The 15,780-nt window shown below is 38.7% G+C and overlaps 1 protein-coding gene across 1 annotated transcript in view; it reads left to right on the top strand.

Annotated features, from left to right (window-relative positions):
* Positions 1 to 15,780, top strand: part of Nav3 (neuron navigator 3) — a 291,149-nt gene that overhangs the window by 175,824 nt on the left and 99,545 nt on the right. Inside the window, exon 12 of the mRNA XM_051139705.1 lies at positions 1,392 to 1,511. Within this exon, the coding sequence (XP_050995662.1) occupies positions 1,392 to 1,511 (120 nt within the window). The remainder of the gene's footprint in view (positions 1 to 1,391; positions 1,512 to 15,780) is intronic.

Raw genomic sequence — 15,780 nt, 5'->3', positions numbered from 1 at the left:
AAGTCTCCTAAAAGCTTGGGGTGATTGACACAGCCTCAACAACTGAAAGGCATTAGAACCTATGCTTCTCTTTCTTGTGACCCCACATGTTCCCAACACTGTCTCCTTCTCCAATTTCATGCTTAAGATACTAGGCACTTCATGCTAATGTAGAAACTTTCATAGAACAAATAGCTGTCAACTAGGCACTAGTCACACTGTGCTATTCCATTATAGGCAATGATCTACATCATACACACATATACACATACCCTGACAAATGTATATACATTGCACAATATATATTATATGCACAATGTATACATATATACACACACACACATAAACAGGAACATACATATATACATACGCCCCACATGTTATTTTTACCGTTGCTATCTCAACATAACCAGAAGTAAGCTTATCATTGCTATCCTTTCCATTTACTGCTGACTCAGTTGACTCACAGATGACTGAAGTCTGTTCAGATCCCGCACAGCAAGTACCTAGCAGCACTATAGAAATAGAGAGTCAAGTGTGGCAGTAAAGCTGGAAATCACAGAAACCAACTCCAGGACGTCAAAGGCAACTAAAAGCTAGGGGTTGTGGATCATGCCTGTAATCCTAGGACACAGGAAGCTGAGGCAGGAGGATTGCCATGAGATAGACCTCACTCTGGATTACATAGTGAGTTTTAGGTGAGGTGGGGGCGCAGAGTAAGAACCCATCAATCAATCAATCAGTCAATCAATCAATCATTATCAATCAATCAATCAACAAGCTATACATATGTAACTTATACAATAATGCCACAATTTCTTTTTAATAATTTATTGTTTTAATCAGTGTAAAAATCAACTAGTTTTCTCGTGACATTTTGCACATGTTTAGTTTTGGTAGAGTCCCTTCCATTTCCACCTTTGCCTCTTCTCCAACCTTCTGCCTAGGGCATTGCAACTGAACTTTTCACCCTGGTCATTGCATCGCCCTTGGGGATCCACATATCCCATTATTCTCCACACACCAGTTTCCTTTTGTCATTTCTTGTGTTTATTTCCAGGGCTACTGGAGTCTCCTATGACAGGTCTTACCCATTCCTGTAATTTGAAGACTTTCCCAATTTTTTTTATTCTAGCCATTTCAACATTTAAGGTTTTGCATTTTATTTATTTAGTGTGTGTGTGCTGGCGTTAAAGGCACATGCCACCACACCCGGCTGATATATTGATTTGTTTTAATTAAATTGAAAACAAGTTTTGCTTTCTTTCTGATGAGAGTATTAATATGTAAAAGGATTTAATAGAGTTTGTTCAGAGTAGCTATTGAAAATCCACAATACAGTAGATGTATTAAGTCCTGTAGATAAAGTCCCTTAACTTTCTGATGGTTAATGTATTTGCAATTCTTTTCAGGTACATGACAGATGGTGGGCTCAGCCTATATGCTAGAGGCTTGAACAGAGTTCCAGACACAGCATCTTCCCGGGATGTCATACAGAGAGGAGTCCATGACGTGACAGTGGATGCGGACAGGTAATCCCATCAGCATATAAGATGCTGATGTGCATAAAGCCATTTCACAAATAAGGCCACAAGAGATTTGCAGCATAAACTACAGCTTCTACTCTGCAATATTTTTAAAAAGATATGCTAGACCATATCATCCCTGTAATACTGAAGAAAATATATTGTTGATCAAAAACACTTAAAATTTTAGTATCAATGAGAGGAAAATTTAACAGCATATACTTATTTTCTTAATTTGAAAAAGAAAAAACAGTGTTAATGTTTTTCTATCAGTTCAGATGCATTTGGATTTACCTGGAGGCTAACTGCATGAGTATAAGAATGTATTTCAAACCATCAATTACAATAAGTCCAATAAACTTGATGCCTCTCTGGAGAGTACTTTGAAGACAAGTAGATCTTGCTTTAGGCTAATATCTTGTTCTCTATTATCTCCAGCCCAGAGAGAGAGAGAGAGAGAGAGAGAGAGAGAGAGAGAGAGAGAGAGAGAGAGAGAGAGAGAGAGAGAGAGCACACACGTGTGTATGCACATGTATGAATTTAGACATAGTCATTTTTTTACTAGAACTGTTCTGTTGACTTTTATCAGAATCATTATTTGAGATCAGTGTCTAAGTCAACCAGTATATATTTGCGATCCTGATTTATTTAGCCTCTCACTACAACATTTTAGTTTATTGAGCAAAAAGACATTTCCCATTTCTGTAATCACAAATCAGTACATAGGATAGTTATTTAATTGAGTATTTATGATGAATATACTAAAACCTAAGATATCCACATCCTGAAATAAGAATGTGTACAGTTTAGTGTATATTTTAAAGCTATACTCAAAAGGCAGGTAAATGAATTTTGATACAAGTTTTCAGTATCATTTCTGACTTGTACTCCATCAATACCTTAAATCATGTTAAGCAGAGGAATAATCTTGACTCTCACCAGCAGACATACTTTATCCCAGTCAGTGTAGTCTCTCTGTATGTATGTGTTTGCACACATGCTTGTGTGTCCATATGAGGTATGCAGGTATGTGGGAAAATTTTTTCTCCCCTCTACAATCTGAATTTCTTTTTAAATATATCCGGTCACCGACTTTTATACTAACCTCATTCCTAATCCCTGAATCCCACCCCCCAATCCTTTGAACAATCTAAACTAATTTCTAATTCAGAGCTTTGTCTTGCTAGTTTTGTACATGGGGTGCTCTTTAGCATGACCTTTTCCTTGCGCCTGCAGCCTCAGCTCAAGGTCAAGTTCTTCGGGGAGTATTACCATAGCAGAACAGGTAAACTTCTTCCTGGACACCTTCTGTGTTTGTTACAATAGGCAGCCGTAGATGCAAACCACGTCACCATCATCGTCCATTGAGGTTTTAACCAACGCTGTTTTTGTGAATGAGCGTACGTGGCATATGCTCACTTTGTGTATTCTATCAGGCTAAGCAGAAGGGCCCTTTTTGGATGCTAAGCAAATGAGAATAGACAAGAGCACAGGCACTTCAAGGATGTTTCGGGGAGGTAATGGATTAAGGGGCAGGAGACAGAGATTAGAGGGTAAGACATTCACAGTACTGGCTACATATTAAATTGTCCCAGTGGTGTATGTATTGCTACTTTGCAGTGAAGATATTAAAGGTTATGGATGATAATGGAAGAACACATGAGTCAATACAAAAGTAAAGTGACTTTGGGTTGAAGATAATTAAACAAAAGAAAACAAAACAAAAAAACGACACCACTTGTCTTCACCTTTAAGGCTCACCCTAGGTTCCATCTGATGAATTTCAGGCCAACAGATAGATCCAAACAAGTATCTAATAAATTAGGGCCTACAAAAACACTGAGCTCCCCTGCCCCGCCCTTCCCCAATGGTGTAGATCTGGACCAAAGTACCACCCGAAAACAGATTAAAGATGCAATTTTATAGACTCTGTCAAGACTTGCAGAATCAGAGACTCTGGATCTGGACCTAGTGACCTGAGCTTCACCTTACACTCCAGATGCTCTAATGTACAGGATGCAAAGAACCATTATAGGAAAATGACAATCAGATGTTGTGCCTATTGGAACATAAACGCTCAAATATAAAAGCCAGAGAGAATAGCAAGTGTTAATACAGACCAATGGCAACACCTTTAAGTTAGGAAAAAAATAGTGGCTTATTATACCTGGGAGAAATTGTATGTGAAACTCAGCTTTTGGGTTATTATTTAACAGAATATTAAAAATAATAGTTTGTGGAGATAACATAACAAATTATTCACCTGTGCAAGTTACATAGCAATAGTGTCATGGTATGGTTCATTTTTTTTTTCTGAAAAAGATGGGGGTTCTGTTTTATTATAGACTGATCTGAAACTGTTTTTAAAAACTCTGTGTCAAGGAAATGAATCAAGATGTGTATCACTTAAATGAGTGTTATAAAATAACGTAGTTATGGCTAGCTTTCTGTTAAGCATCCTGTTGTATTAGAAAGTTATTTTAGTTGTGCTGCCTGTTAAAAATATGACAAGAAAGTTCAGATAGAAGATACCTTTTTTCCCCCAACAACCAAGATGAAATTACTATAAATGAGGTCACATAAAAACCCATTCTTTTCTCATTTGTCTTAGCTTTTTTCACCCTAGCACCTTAAATCTTGCATAGTAAGAGGTAGGAGAAGTACAATGAGAAGACTGTATTAGACACACACACACACACACATCCCAGATCATACGGCACTAATGAAGCCATTGAATTCCATGTCTTTGCCATCCTCTTCTGCTCACTTTCTCTCTTCTTTTCTAAATTAATTGATAAATTAACTTATTAATTCACTTTACATCCCAATGCAGCCTTGTCCTTCCTCTCCTCTCTTCCCACCATCCCTCCCTCTTCTCCTTATTCCCCTCTCCTTATCCCCTCAGGAAAGGGAAGCCCCCTCCACCAACCCACCCCAGCGCTTCAAGTCACATGAGACCTGAGGGCATCCTCTTCTCTTATGGCCTAGTGAGGCAGCCCTTCCAGGGGAGATTGATCAAAAAGCAGGTAAAAGAATCCATGTCTGTGACAGCCCCTGCTCCCTTTATGAGGGGACCCACAAGAAGCCTGAACTGCTCATAAGCTACATCTGCGTAGGGGGCCAACCTCCAGTCCACCCATGGTGCTTCACGCTCCACAAGCACCTTTGGGTCCTGGTTAGGTGGCTCTGTTGGTCTTCTTGTAGAGCTCTTGTCCCCTCTGGTCCTTCTATCATTCCTCTCTTCTACAAAGCCTGAGACCCATCCTGTTGGAGAGGCCAGTCCCTGGCTCTGCTAAGCTTACAGAATGGAGCCTAGCATAGCTGTCCTCTGAGAGGCTTCACCCTTCAGCAGACAGAAACAGATGCTCAGACTCGCAGCCAAACATGGGGGCAAGCTAGGGAGTCTTCTGCTTACTTTCAAAGCACACCTACCTTCAACATGCTATTCATCTTTCTGTTGCGCAGTCTCGTATCTGCTGTTATACCTTTACATATTTGTTTTGCTCATAGAATGTGAGATTCTTGAATGTACACTGACCTCTGGTTTTGTATCCCCAATGCCTGCCACACCAAGAGATTTCGATAATGATTTCTCCACACAAATAAACATATCAGCTTCTAAGATATAGATATGTGACTTTAAAATGAAAACAAATACTGCAAAAATGATCATACTTCTTAAAGAGTTTTTAGGCACTATAGAGAATGATAAAAACAATAAAAGTCCTTCTGTTTAAGTTACACTGTTTTTTTTTTTAACTCAGTGGTATATTTATATTTCTTAGATTTTATAAAACGCTCTCTATGAAGCAAAATACACTGAAATAGCAGTGGACCCATCTGACTAGAATAGCAAAATATTCTATTATATTTATTTCTCATTGAATATTTATTTGTTTGTTAATTTGATGTGTATGAGTATTTTGTCTGCATGCATGTTTATGCACCACAGGGCACACTGAGACCAGAAAAGGGCATCAGATCCCTTGGAACTGGAATTACAGATGATTGTGAGCCTTGTATGTGTGCTGGAAAATCAAACTCGGGTCCTCTGGAAGAAAACAAGTGCTCTTAACCGTTACACCATCTCCCCAGCCCTGAGAGTATATACAGTAAATCCTGTAGATTCCATTTTGAATAACTTATGGTTAAAATGTAGCAGTGAGTAAACAGTAGCTAAATACTTCTTGTTATTAAAGTGAAAAACTGAATGTCCCTCTAGAACACAGGACTTTCAGCAGCTGGCAATGGTGTGTTTAATGGTTACTGTTGTGTGGGTACTAGTTTTTTACTCTATTTTATTTGGGGCTCCTTAATGCCTCTACCTCCCTTCCAACCCCCGACCCTGGGTATAAGAGAAAGAAGGTTAGAAGGGACAGAGAGACCAGAGACATAGTCTTCTGTAGATAGTTCTGGTTGGGTTAGGTTTGTTGGCTTCTTTGGGACAATACCAATCTCAGTTGTGAAGAAATTCAACAGTCCAGGAGAACCAGCAGCTGCCTTCTTCCTCCATCTGTCTCCTTCAAGCCCTTCCCCCTCTGTGTGTGTGTGTGTGTGTGTGTGTGTGTGTGTGTGTGAATGTGTGTTTGTGTGTGTGTGTGTGTGTGTGTGTGTGTGTGTGTCCCCTCTTAGAGTCCTCAGAATTAAACTATCTAAAGCTGGCAAAGACCACTCCTCTCTTTGAGCTATAGGAAACTGTTACCCGGTGTCAAAAAACAAACCCCTCTTTGAGCAGCATGAGGCAATTATCAGCTGTGGATAAAACAAAAGTAGTTCATATCCCACACTTGGGATTAAAAAAAAAACCTGTTTACACAACATAACTGAGTTTTTAAAGAAACCGCAACTTCTACTGCTGTATTGCTTCAAGCTATGATCATTCCTTTACTTTCTGTGTAATCTATCCCAGCTCCGTGTCCTTTGTCACCTGGGATTATAGACTATATGTAATCATTGAAGGCAGGTTGGAGACTTTCAAGAACTCTGCTAGTAATTTGGACAGTTAGTGTGTGAAGAAAGACTTACCAAAAACAGATCAAAACAACAACAACAAAATAAATAATAAAACAAACAGTGTAATTTAAACAGGTTCTTTAAAAGGGCCTCAGCTGTTCTGACACATATCCTATGGGAGATCAAAGAATTATGAGAAGAAGAACAACAAAAAAAGAAAAGCATTGAAGAGTTTAGTGTAAGAGGGGATGGAGGACAACAGAACAAGACCCTCTGCCTCTACTGAGCAAGGTGCACATGAGCTCACAGAAGGTGAAGCAGCAAGCACAGGGCCTGCACCAGATCCTCTGCAGATATAACAGTGGTTCCAACCTACGGATGGCAGCCCCTTTTGGGGGTCAAACAACACTTCACAGAGATTCCCTAAGACCATCAGAAACAGATATTTATATTATTATTCATAACAGTAGAAAAATTACAATTATGAAGTAGCAATGAAAATATTTTAGGGTTGGGGGTACTACAACATGAGGAATGGTGTTTTTCATTAGAAAAGTTGAGAACCACTGTATTGTAGCTTTCAGCTTAGTGTTTTTATGAGACTCTTGAGTGTGTGAATAAATGGGTCTGATCTTATGCCTTGTCTTGGGCTCTTTTCTGTCTGTTGGGTTGCCTTGTCCAGCCCAGATATCATAGTTTTTTTTGCTTCATCATAATGTATTTTATTTTGTCATGTTCAATTGTAGTTGTTACCTCTTAGAAGCCTGTTCTTTTCTAGGGAGGGGGAAAAACTGAGAGGAATGCAGGGAGAGGAAACTACACTCAGGATATACCACATGAGAAAAGAATCTATTTTCAATAAAAGGAGAAAAAAGAAAAAAAGGCGTTAACAGGAACCTTAGTGTGCAGTGACAGAGCAGGTGGAAATGAGAAGACATAACTAATGTCGAGTGTCTAGCTTGGTTATTTGAGTAGTAACGATGAGACTGTTTTTCCCCATTTTAATTTGTTTTTAAACATCAAAGCAAAAGCACGTACTGACATCACTGTACTTTGAAGTGAATTCTCTTGAACCATTGTAACTGATACCGCTGGTGATGCTACCTTGCAGAATGCGATATAGCCAGATTGAGGAGCTACTCACCAGGTGTGAGTAACCGAGAAACCATTCTCTCAGTCTCCAAGTATTTACGCAAAGAGCACAAACCAAAGGTCAGTGTCACCACCAGAGCACTTCTCAGAAGAGCTGGCCTAAAGCTTGCCTAAGGCTTACTTTGGTAGTAATTAAAATGTGTTAAATGCTATGTGCCCTGCTAAATCACTCTTGAATTTCTATGTGGAATGAGAAAGCAAGCCCTGACTGTTTGTCCTTGACATCTAAGCAATAAATAAGGAAGATAAAAACCACTGAAGAGGGAAATTCAGCTCCACTGTAAAGAGCGAGGAAGAACCAGAGTAACGGCAGCATCAGAAATGGAGTTCAGAGGGACAATGTCAGATTCTGTGGAGCGATGCCGCTTCAGCATTTATGTCGTACCAGTAACTTATCTAACCTAGTTTCCATGAAGCGGTAAAGGGAAATGCTTAGTGAAGAAACAGGAGAAGAAAGTAGGAAAGCGAGAAAGGCAGAAAGCACGAAGGGAAGGGCGATGCTCCCGGAAACGCTAGTAAGGGAAGCAGCAAGGGCCAGATCAAAGTGAACACAAAAGCCACAGTGAAGATGGCGGCCTAGTTGCTCCCTTGATTTCGCTACCTTTTCCTCATTGGAAACATCTTAATAGAGGAAGGATTTGCTTTGGCTTGTGGTTTCAGCGGCCTTTCTACCTTGGTAAGGAAGATATGATAGAGCAGTTTATTACGGCAGGAAAGAAAGAACAGTGACATGGGAAACAGCACTGAAAGGCACTCCTCCCATCCCCCGGCCCAATAGCCAACCGTTCACAAAGGCCTAGTGAGGCATCACGTAACTCCATAAAGGGTTTCCTTCATGCATGAGGTCAGAGCCCTCAGGATTTGAATTCCTCTGGCAAAGCCCTGAAAGGCATAGCCACAAGTTGTGCTTCGTGATGCCTTGCTCCTTAATCCAGTCAGATCGACAGCAATAATTAACCATCAGTATCTGAGCATGCATAGGGAATTTCTAGACAAACTAGGGCAGAGTTTCTCAACCTAAGGGTCGTGACCCCTTTGGGGATGCAAGTCAGATCTCTTGCATGTCCGTTATTTGTATTACAATTTATAACAGTATCAAAATTAAAGTTTTGAAGGAGCAATAAAAATTATGGTTGGAGTTCACCACAACATGAGGGACTATATTGAGGGATCACAGCATTAGGATGGTTGATAATCACTGGACGAGGTGGGGGGAGTTCATATGTGAGATACTAAACTGGGACAGAGATTATGGCTCTACTATAGATTTGATGCCTGTACTTCCTCCCTTGATATTTGAATGTGCAGCCTTGGAGAGTCATTGGATCATGAAAATAAGAATCTTTATGAAAGTATTTATTTCCCTAGTAAAGCAGATCTACAGAGAACTAGATATATCCCTTCAGTGTGAGGTTACAACAAAGCAAAAAGATAAATAAATAAAATGGCTGTCTGTGAAACAGGAAGTAGACCCTCACCATACACTATATCTACTGGCTCAGGGAGTTCTGGTCTTCCAATCTGTACAGCTGAGAAACCCATTTATGCTGTTTCAAAGCCACCAAGTCTATGGTATTTTGTTGTAGAAGTCTGGACAAATAAGCATGGTGTAGGCTGCCTGAGGGCAGAAGTAGTTCAAAAGATCTACCTCTGCAGTAGAAAAGGTGCTGTTGATGCCGGTATAGATGGGTGGGGAAAATGCTTGGTGTTTCTAATTCTGTTCCTCTGTAAAAACCCAATGCGTATGGACATTGTGGTTAGAGTACTGAGAAGACAGTCCGAATTTACAACATGACTGAACATTTCATGAAAGGATTAAAGATAATACCTTGTCAGAGAGAGAGTGAAAGCTGAGTTAAAATGATACAACCTTCACAAAAATTTCCCATATTCAATCTTCTTTTCAGTGACTTTCAGTAACTACAGACAAATGCTGTCCCTATCCTGTTATACAACAGCCTATTACCCCGGAAGGCTCCCTAATGTCTACTGCCACCAGTCTCTACTCAGATACTCAATCTTATTCAGCTACTCTTGTGTTTTAGGTCTCTACAGATTGCATTTTCAGTATATTTTGCATGAATGGGTTCCTACATTATGTACCCTTTTATCTATCACTTCTTTCATTAATCATGGCACTGAGGTCCAAGAATGTAGTATGTATATCACTAGTTTATTCTTTATTTCCCAGTCATATACCATTAGGTTGATATTTTATGGTATAATGTACTCTTTATTCACCAGTTGATGAACAATTTAAGCATCCCCATACTTCAACTACTTACAATAATGCTGCTACAAATACTCATTGTATTGAGGTATGTGTTTTATTTCTCCCTGATTGATGGCTAGATACTTAATGTCTAGGTCCTATGATAAATTTGTTTAATTAAAAAAAAATCTGTCTTCCGAATTACCACAGAGTGTCATTCCCATCAGCAATGTATGATAATTCCAGTTTCTCTCATATGTATTTTTAATAAGACACACAGCTTCTTTATTGAAATGTTTATTTCAATATTTTGGGCATTAGGAATTAATATATATCTTCTATTTAGTCAGCTTTAGAACTTTTCAAAAGTGTATTTTGTGTGCAAGTTCTTTACAAGAGTGATAATGAGTTCATAACTTTTCTACTCTTTGTTTTAAGGATATGAAGTACAAAATCTTAAATTTGGATGTTTGGACTTTATTATTCATAGTACTAAGGATTCTTTACATAACTTATGGCTAGGCAGTTAATGCTTGAAACAATTGTTCTGTAGCAAATTCAAGAGCAGATATGCTTTTTGATGTTATGCTCAGTGGCTTATACAGAAGAGAAGAAAATGTACATAATTACCCAGAATTGGCAACTGGCTGGTCGACTCTACTAATTCTCTTGCTATGGGCTTGTTTGTGAGACTGGCTACTTGGCTCTGGAGACAGAGTCTTGAGATATAGCCTATGCTAGCATCAGATGCCCATAGCCTGTGACAGCTATCATGAGTTAATGAGATTGCAGGCATATGCCACCTGGGGGTAAGCTGAATTGAGTTTGAGGCTAAGCACAAGATGCTGATAAGCCTTGAGACAAGGGTTTCTACAATACAGTGGGTGTTTAGAGTTTCATGGGTATGTCTAAAGAAAGGATGGGAATGAAATAGGGGGGTGGGCTCAGTAGCCTCTTTATACAGTGAAGCAAGACTTCCCTAACCATAGTCACTCTTACTTTTTAAATCTACCAAGCGTTGCCATTCCAATAGAATCATAGATGATTGTAATGCAACTGTGTCGGGAACCATACATGGGTATTGGAAGCCTTTGCTGCTCCTATACCTGCTCCAAGCAGAAAAAATACAGTCAGCATATTTTTTCTAAGACTGCAAAGCAAATATTTTATGTGTCTGATTCATTATGCTTGCCTTCAGTCTGTGTATGCAATAAGGACTCATTCAATTCTGTGTTGGTTTGCTCTACCTTAATCACAGGATCAGTAAACTCTCATACCTTAAGTATTTCCTTCATTAGCTTATTAGCTTTTCATAATAATTAAAAGCAAATAAAAAAAGTTAATAGGCTGAGGTGAAAATAGATAAAGCAAATGTCATTACTTCATTTTATAATCAAATGGCCTGCCTTTTGCTCACAGATCTTCTCAATGAAGAGTTTTAAATGAAAAAAAATTAGGGGCATATAAAATCTATTTACTGTCATTTCGTCCTTTCCTGCATACTCCACTCACAGCTCAGGCTTCTGTGCCAATGTTGAATGTTCCTTTCCCCCTAGTTACCAAAGCTGACTAGTAGCATAGTGAAAAAACATATAAACTTCTTGTGAGGCAAAAGCCCTTCTAGACTTAATTCATACAACACCTGGACTGAGAGATCTTGTACTCAAAGGTATTGACTTTAGAAAGACATTGGAACGGGGGGGGGGGGTCATGAAAGTATTTTTATTTTTTATGTTTATTTAAGTAATTTAGTCAGATTACATCTCAGTTGTTATCCCTTCACTTGTATCTTCCCATTTCCCCCTCCCTCCCTCTTTTACCCTATTCCCCTCTCCTAGGTCTGTGACAGAAGGGGACCTCCTCCCCCCACCATATGATCACAGCCTATCAGGTCTCATCTTGGTAGCCTGCTCACCCTTCCTCTGAGTGCCACCAGGTCTCCCCACGAAGGGGAAGTGGTCAAAGAGGGTGCACCAGAGTTCATGTCAGAGTCAGTCCCCGCTCTCCACACAACTGTCAAGAAAATCTTAAACACTGTTGATTCAAAGGCAACTATGACAGTGAAACTAGCCTGCTCATAAATAAGCTTTAATTTTAATTTCTTTAGGTATCTTTCAGACCAAAAGAACAAACACACAACATTGTAGATGCTATAAGACCTCTTTGAAAGACCTACTTGGCAGGCAAAATACCCATATATAGAAATGAAATAAAGTAGTCTTAAAAGATCAGTTTGGTCCAGCATGGCACTGCACGGGTAATTATAATTCCAGCACGTTGGAATTTGGGGGTTTTGTAGGATGGAGGAGGAGGATTATGAATCAGAGGTCAAACTTGTTATATAGGACATTTTAAGGTATCATGGACTAAATCCTAAAACTTTATGTCAAAATAGTCTTAAGACTGGCTGAAACTTAACTTTGTCTTTGTAGGCTTGTTTTTCCCAAGAAAAATCATAGTCTTAGTGCTTCTGTTTATATAGGATTCTCTGCCATATGCTACCAATATGATTTATTATTGAGCCTTTGGAGAGTGGTAACTAATGATGGGACTAGAGCAAAGAGAAGAATCAGGCTTGTTATTATCAGAATGGCACGGAAGACCCAGTTTGTACTGTAAATGTGTTATATTGTTTAAATACACTGCTTTGTCTTTGTAGCAGACCCATGATGGCTTTTATTATTACCTTTTAATAACAGTAAATATTATCCATACTACGAGTAATTATTACTTAGGAAGGGTTTTTAGGTCAAGTCATTGCCAGAAGAAGTTGTCACTAAATAATGATAACTTATTATCAACCAGGCCCTGAATTTTTACTGTTATTTTTTTAAAAATTAAACTAGATCAAGACTCTCATAATGACGTAATGAAAACTTCTGATTTTTGTGAAAACTTTCCCCATTATTCTAGGTATACCTGCTTAGAATAAGAACAGGCTTCTCAGATAAGCTAAAAAAAATGTGAGTTAATTCAGCGTGTGGACATATTCTACATCCACTGCATACTGTCAGCAGATGTAAAAACACTAGAGAAACATTTTTGTTTGTGCTGGAGTGCCTAAGGGCACAGATTCTCAACCTGTGGGTCGCAACCCCTTTACAGGTTGAACAATGACCCTATCACAAAGGTCGCCTAAGATATTTATGTTACAGTTCACAACAGTTGCAAAATTATAGTTATGAGGTAGCAACAACAATAATCCTATGGTTGGGGTTACAACAACTTGAGAGACTCTTACTAAGGGGTCACAGCATTGGGAAGGTCGAGGACCACTGTTCTAAGAAATGGCTACCCTACTGATGCCAGTAGAGCAAGTCACAGTTTGTTGCTCTTTGTCATGATGTTGGTGATTTGTTTTGAGGCAAGGTTTGCCTATTTAACTTAAGCTAGCCTCAAACTTTTTGTCATCCCATTTTCCCCATCCCATACTGCTGCAGTTTCAGGGTTGTGCTGCCATCCCTATGCATTTAGGTTGTGATAACCTTGACATTGAACACCTGTGCTTCAGAGAAGGAGAAAAACGAGGAGCAAGTGTGTTTGTTGTGTATGCAAGCAAATCCTTGCAGTATTTACAAGAATAAAAATGCAACTTGGACCTTTAATAGTATAGTGTTTTTTTTTTTTTTTTTTTTAATGAAAAGCAGTAAAACTTGAAAGATTGTGTTAGGTAGTTTAATTGTATAATTTTTATTTAATACATTCCATGAAGACATGAAACTCTTTTCTGTCAAGAACTGGTGGTGAATTCCTTTTTAATGGGCTAACTAATGGGGTGAGACACCAACCTGGGATCATTAAATTTGAGGGCTTCTGGCTGGCACCTGATAAGGCCAGTGTTGTCTTCACTGTGGCTGCACAGAGTGGGTGGCCATGGTTTATTTATTAGTGTCATAAGTCCTTCATTTATATCTTTGTTAGACTTAATTTGTGTTTGAAACGGTTGAAGTTATTTGCAATAAGCTGCCATTTTTATTTTCAGCATTCACAGAGCTCCCGGGTGGCTTTTCAGATAAATTGTAAGTGAAAGTATTTTCATTAAAGATAAGTGTTATTTTCTCAGAAAGGTTGGTGGTTTTGTTCTTATAAAATATCCACATAAGTATTGAAGAAAATTAACATGTATAAAAGTTCTAAAGGAAATACAAAATAACTCATATTCTCCTCATCCTAAGGACAACCAAGGTTATTGCTTTAACATATTTCTTTTGGCTTGCCCATCATCTCTAGTTACATAATTTAGATATACATACATACATACATATATACATACATACATAAAACATGGGTTTATTGTCTTTTTAATACAATAATAAAATGCCTATGTAACTTAATTTTTAAAAACAAAAGAAATTAAAATTTGGAGATGCTAGGTCATCATGTGTCTACAGTTTCAGTTTTGGTAGTGATCCTCTTGACTGTATAACATTCAGCAGGTGGCAGGAGCAGAGATACTTGTTGAGCAGCAATTATACCTTTGCAAGGTACACTAGAAAGCTGAGTGATGCTATACTGGGGACCTATCACAACCTCTGAGAGTACTACAAAGTCTCTCATGGATGGTAGTACTATTGAGAGCTGAACACAGGGTACTTAAAGCTCACATAGGTAGTAAGGTTCATAGCAACTCCCTTGTTTGGATCCTGTAATCCAAGCAACAGATATGTGTGTCTGTAGTCAAGACTGTCATTTATGCTGTGCACACCCCAAATATGTGCTTAAGCATAAGACATTTGTATGTGTTTCTTTCTTCTTTTGTCTTGTTTGGTTTTTATTTTTTGAGTTTTTTGGAAAGAGAGTTGATATGCATGCCAGTCTACCCTCAATCTGTATACGTGTAGCTCAGGATAGCCTGAACTTAGAGCAACCTTTGTGCCTAGTTTCTTGAATCCTGGTGTTATAGACTGTGCCGCCAAAACAAAGCTTTGAATTCTTAAATTCCTATTATTGGTACACATTTAAGAAAAATACAGCTTTGGGAGGGAGGATTCACCATAAATTAGTTTATTAAAAAGGGGGTTAGAGTAGGGATTCCTAGATTCCAGTTATAGCTAGGATATTTGCTATTTATATGCTCTAGGCATGCTATTTACCTCTCCTAGCCTGATATTTATATGAACATATAAATGAACTATTAATGACTCATAACAATTACAGGTGCTTTTAGATTGAGTCCTAAAATCATATTAAATTTTGCTTAAGAAACACACATACACACACACACACACACACACACACACACGAGAGTTGGAGAGACCGAGACAGAGAGAGCAATTACTTATAAACAGGGAAATTCTTAATTGACTTTGGACCTTGGTGTACTGAATCTCTCAGAATTCCACCCCTCTGTGACTCTTAGCTTGGCTGTAGTAGGCACAGAGAGTAGATTTCATGTGCTTTCCTTCTTTACTGCAATATACTGTTTGTCCTCCATGATTCAAGTCCTCCGTGTAAATCTGGTGAAATATAAGCAAACTTCTACAAAGTCGTTAAGAGAAATCTGGGTTAAGAAGGCCAGGCCATCTGCACTTTCCATGCTAATCATCAAGACCAAATAAACAGCTTAACTGTGAATACCTCTTTATATGCTAATGTGATTAATCTGCAGAATTGCCAACCCTTCCCAACTCCCTGTCCCCTTTGTGCCACACCAGCACACATCCCTTCTTAATCTGTGTCTTTGCTTCAGTCTGGAATCCCTTTTATAACCTAGGATGCCATCTTTCACAATTTACTTTTCTGTAAAGACACCCCGTGGGTGTTGAATTAAGCCATACTCTCATGTGCCCACATTAATTTGAATGTGTCTATAAAGACCTGTTTCCAAAGGAGGTCAAATTGTTAGGCACTCGTGGTAAGGACTTCACCATATGAGTTCTAGGCACTTATAAGCCAACCTGTGGCATTTGTGCTCACAGGGCACTGTATAAAACTTGACTTGTGTTAGAAGATCGAGTT

The sequence above is a fragment of the Acomys russatus genome, chromosome 31 (genome assembly GCF_903995435.1).
Source record: "Acomys russatus chromosome 31, mAcoRus1.1, whole genome shotgun sequence".
NCBI classification, from domain to species: Eukaryota; Metazoa; Chordata; class Mammalia; order Rodentia; family Muridae; genus Acomys; species Acomys russatus.
This window is presented reverse-complemented; position numbering and strand designations above follow the sequence as displayed.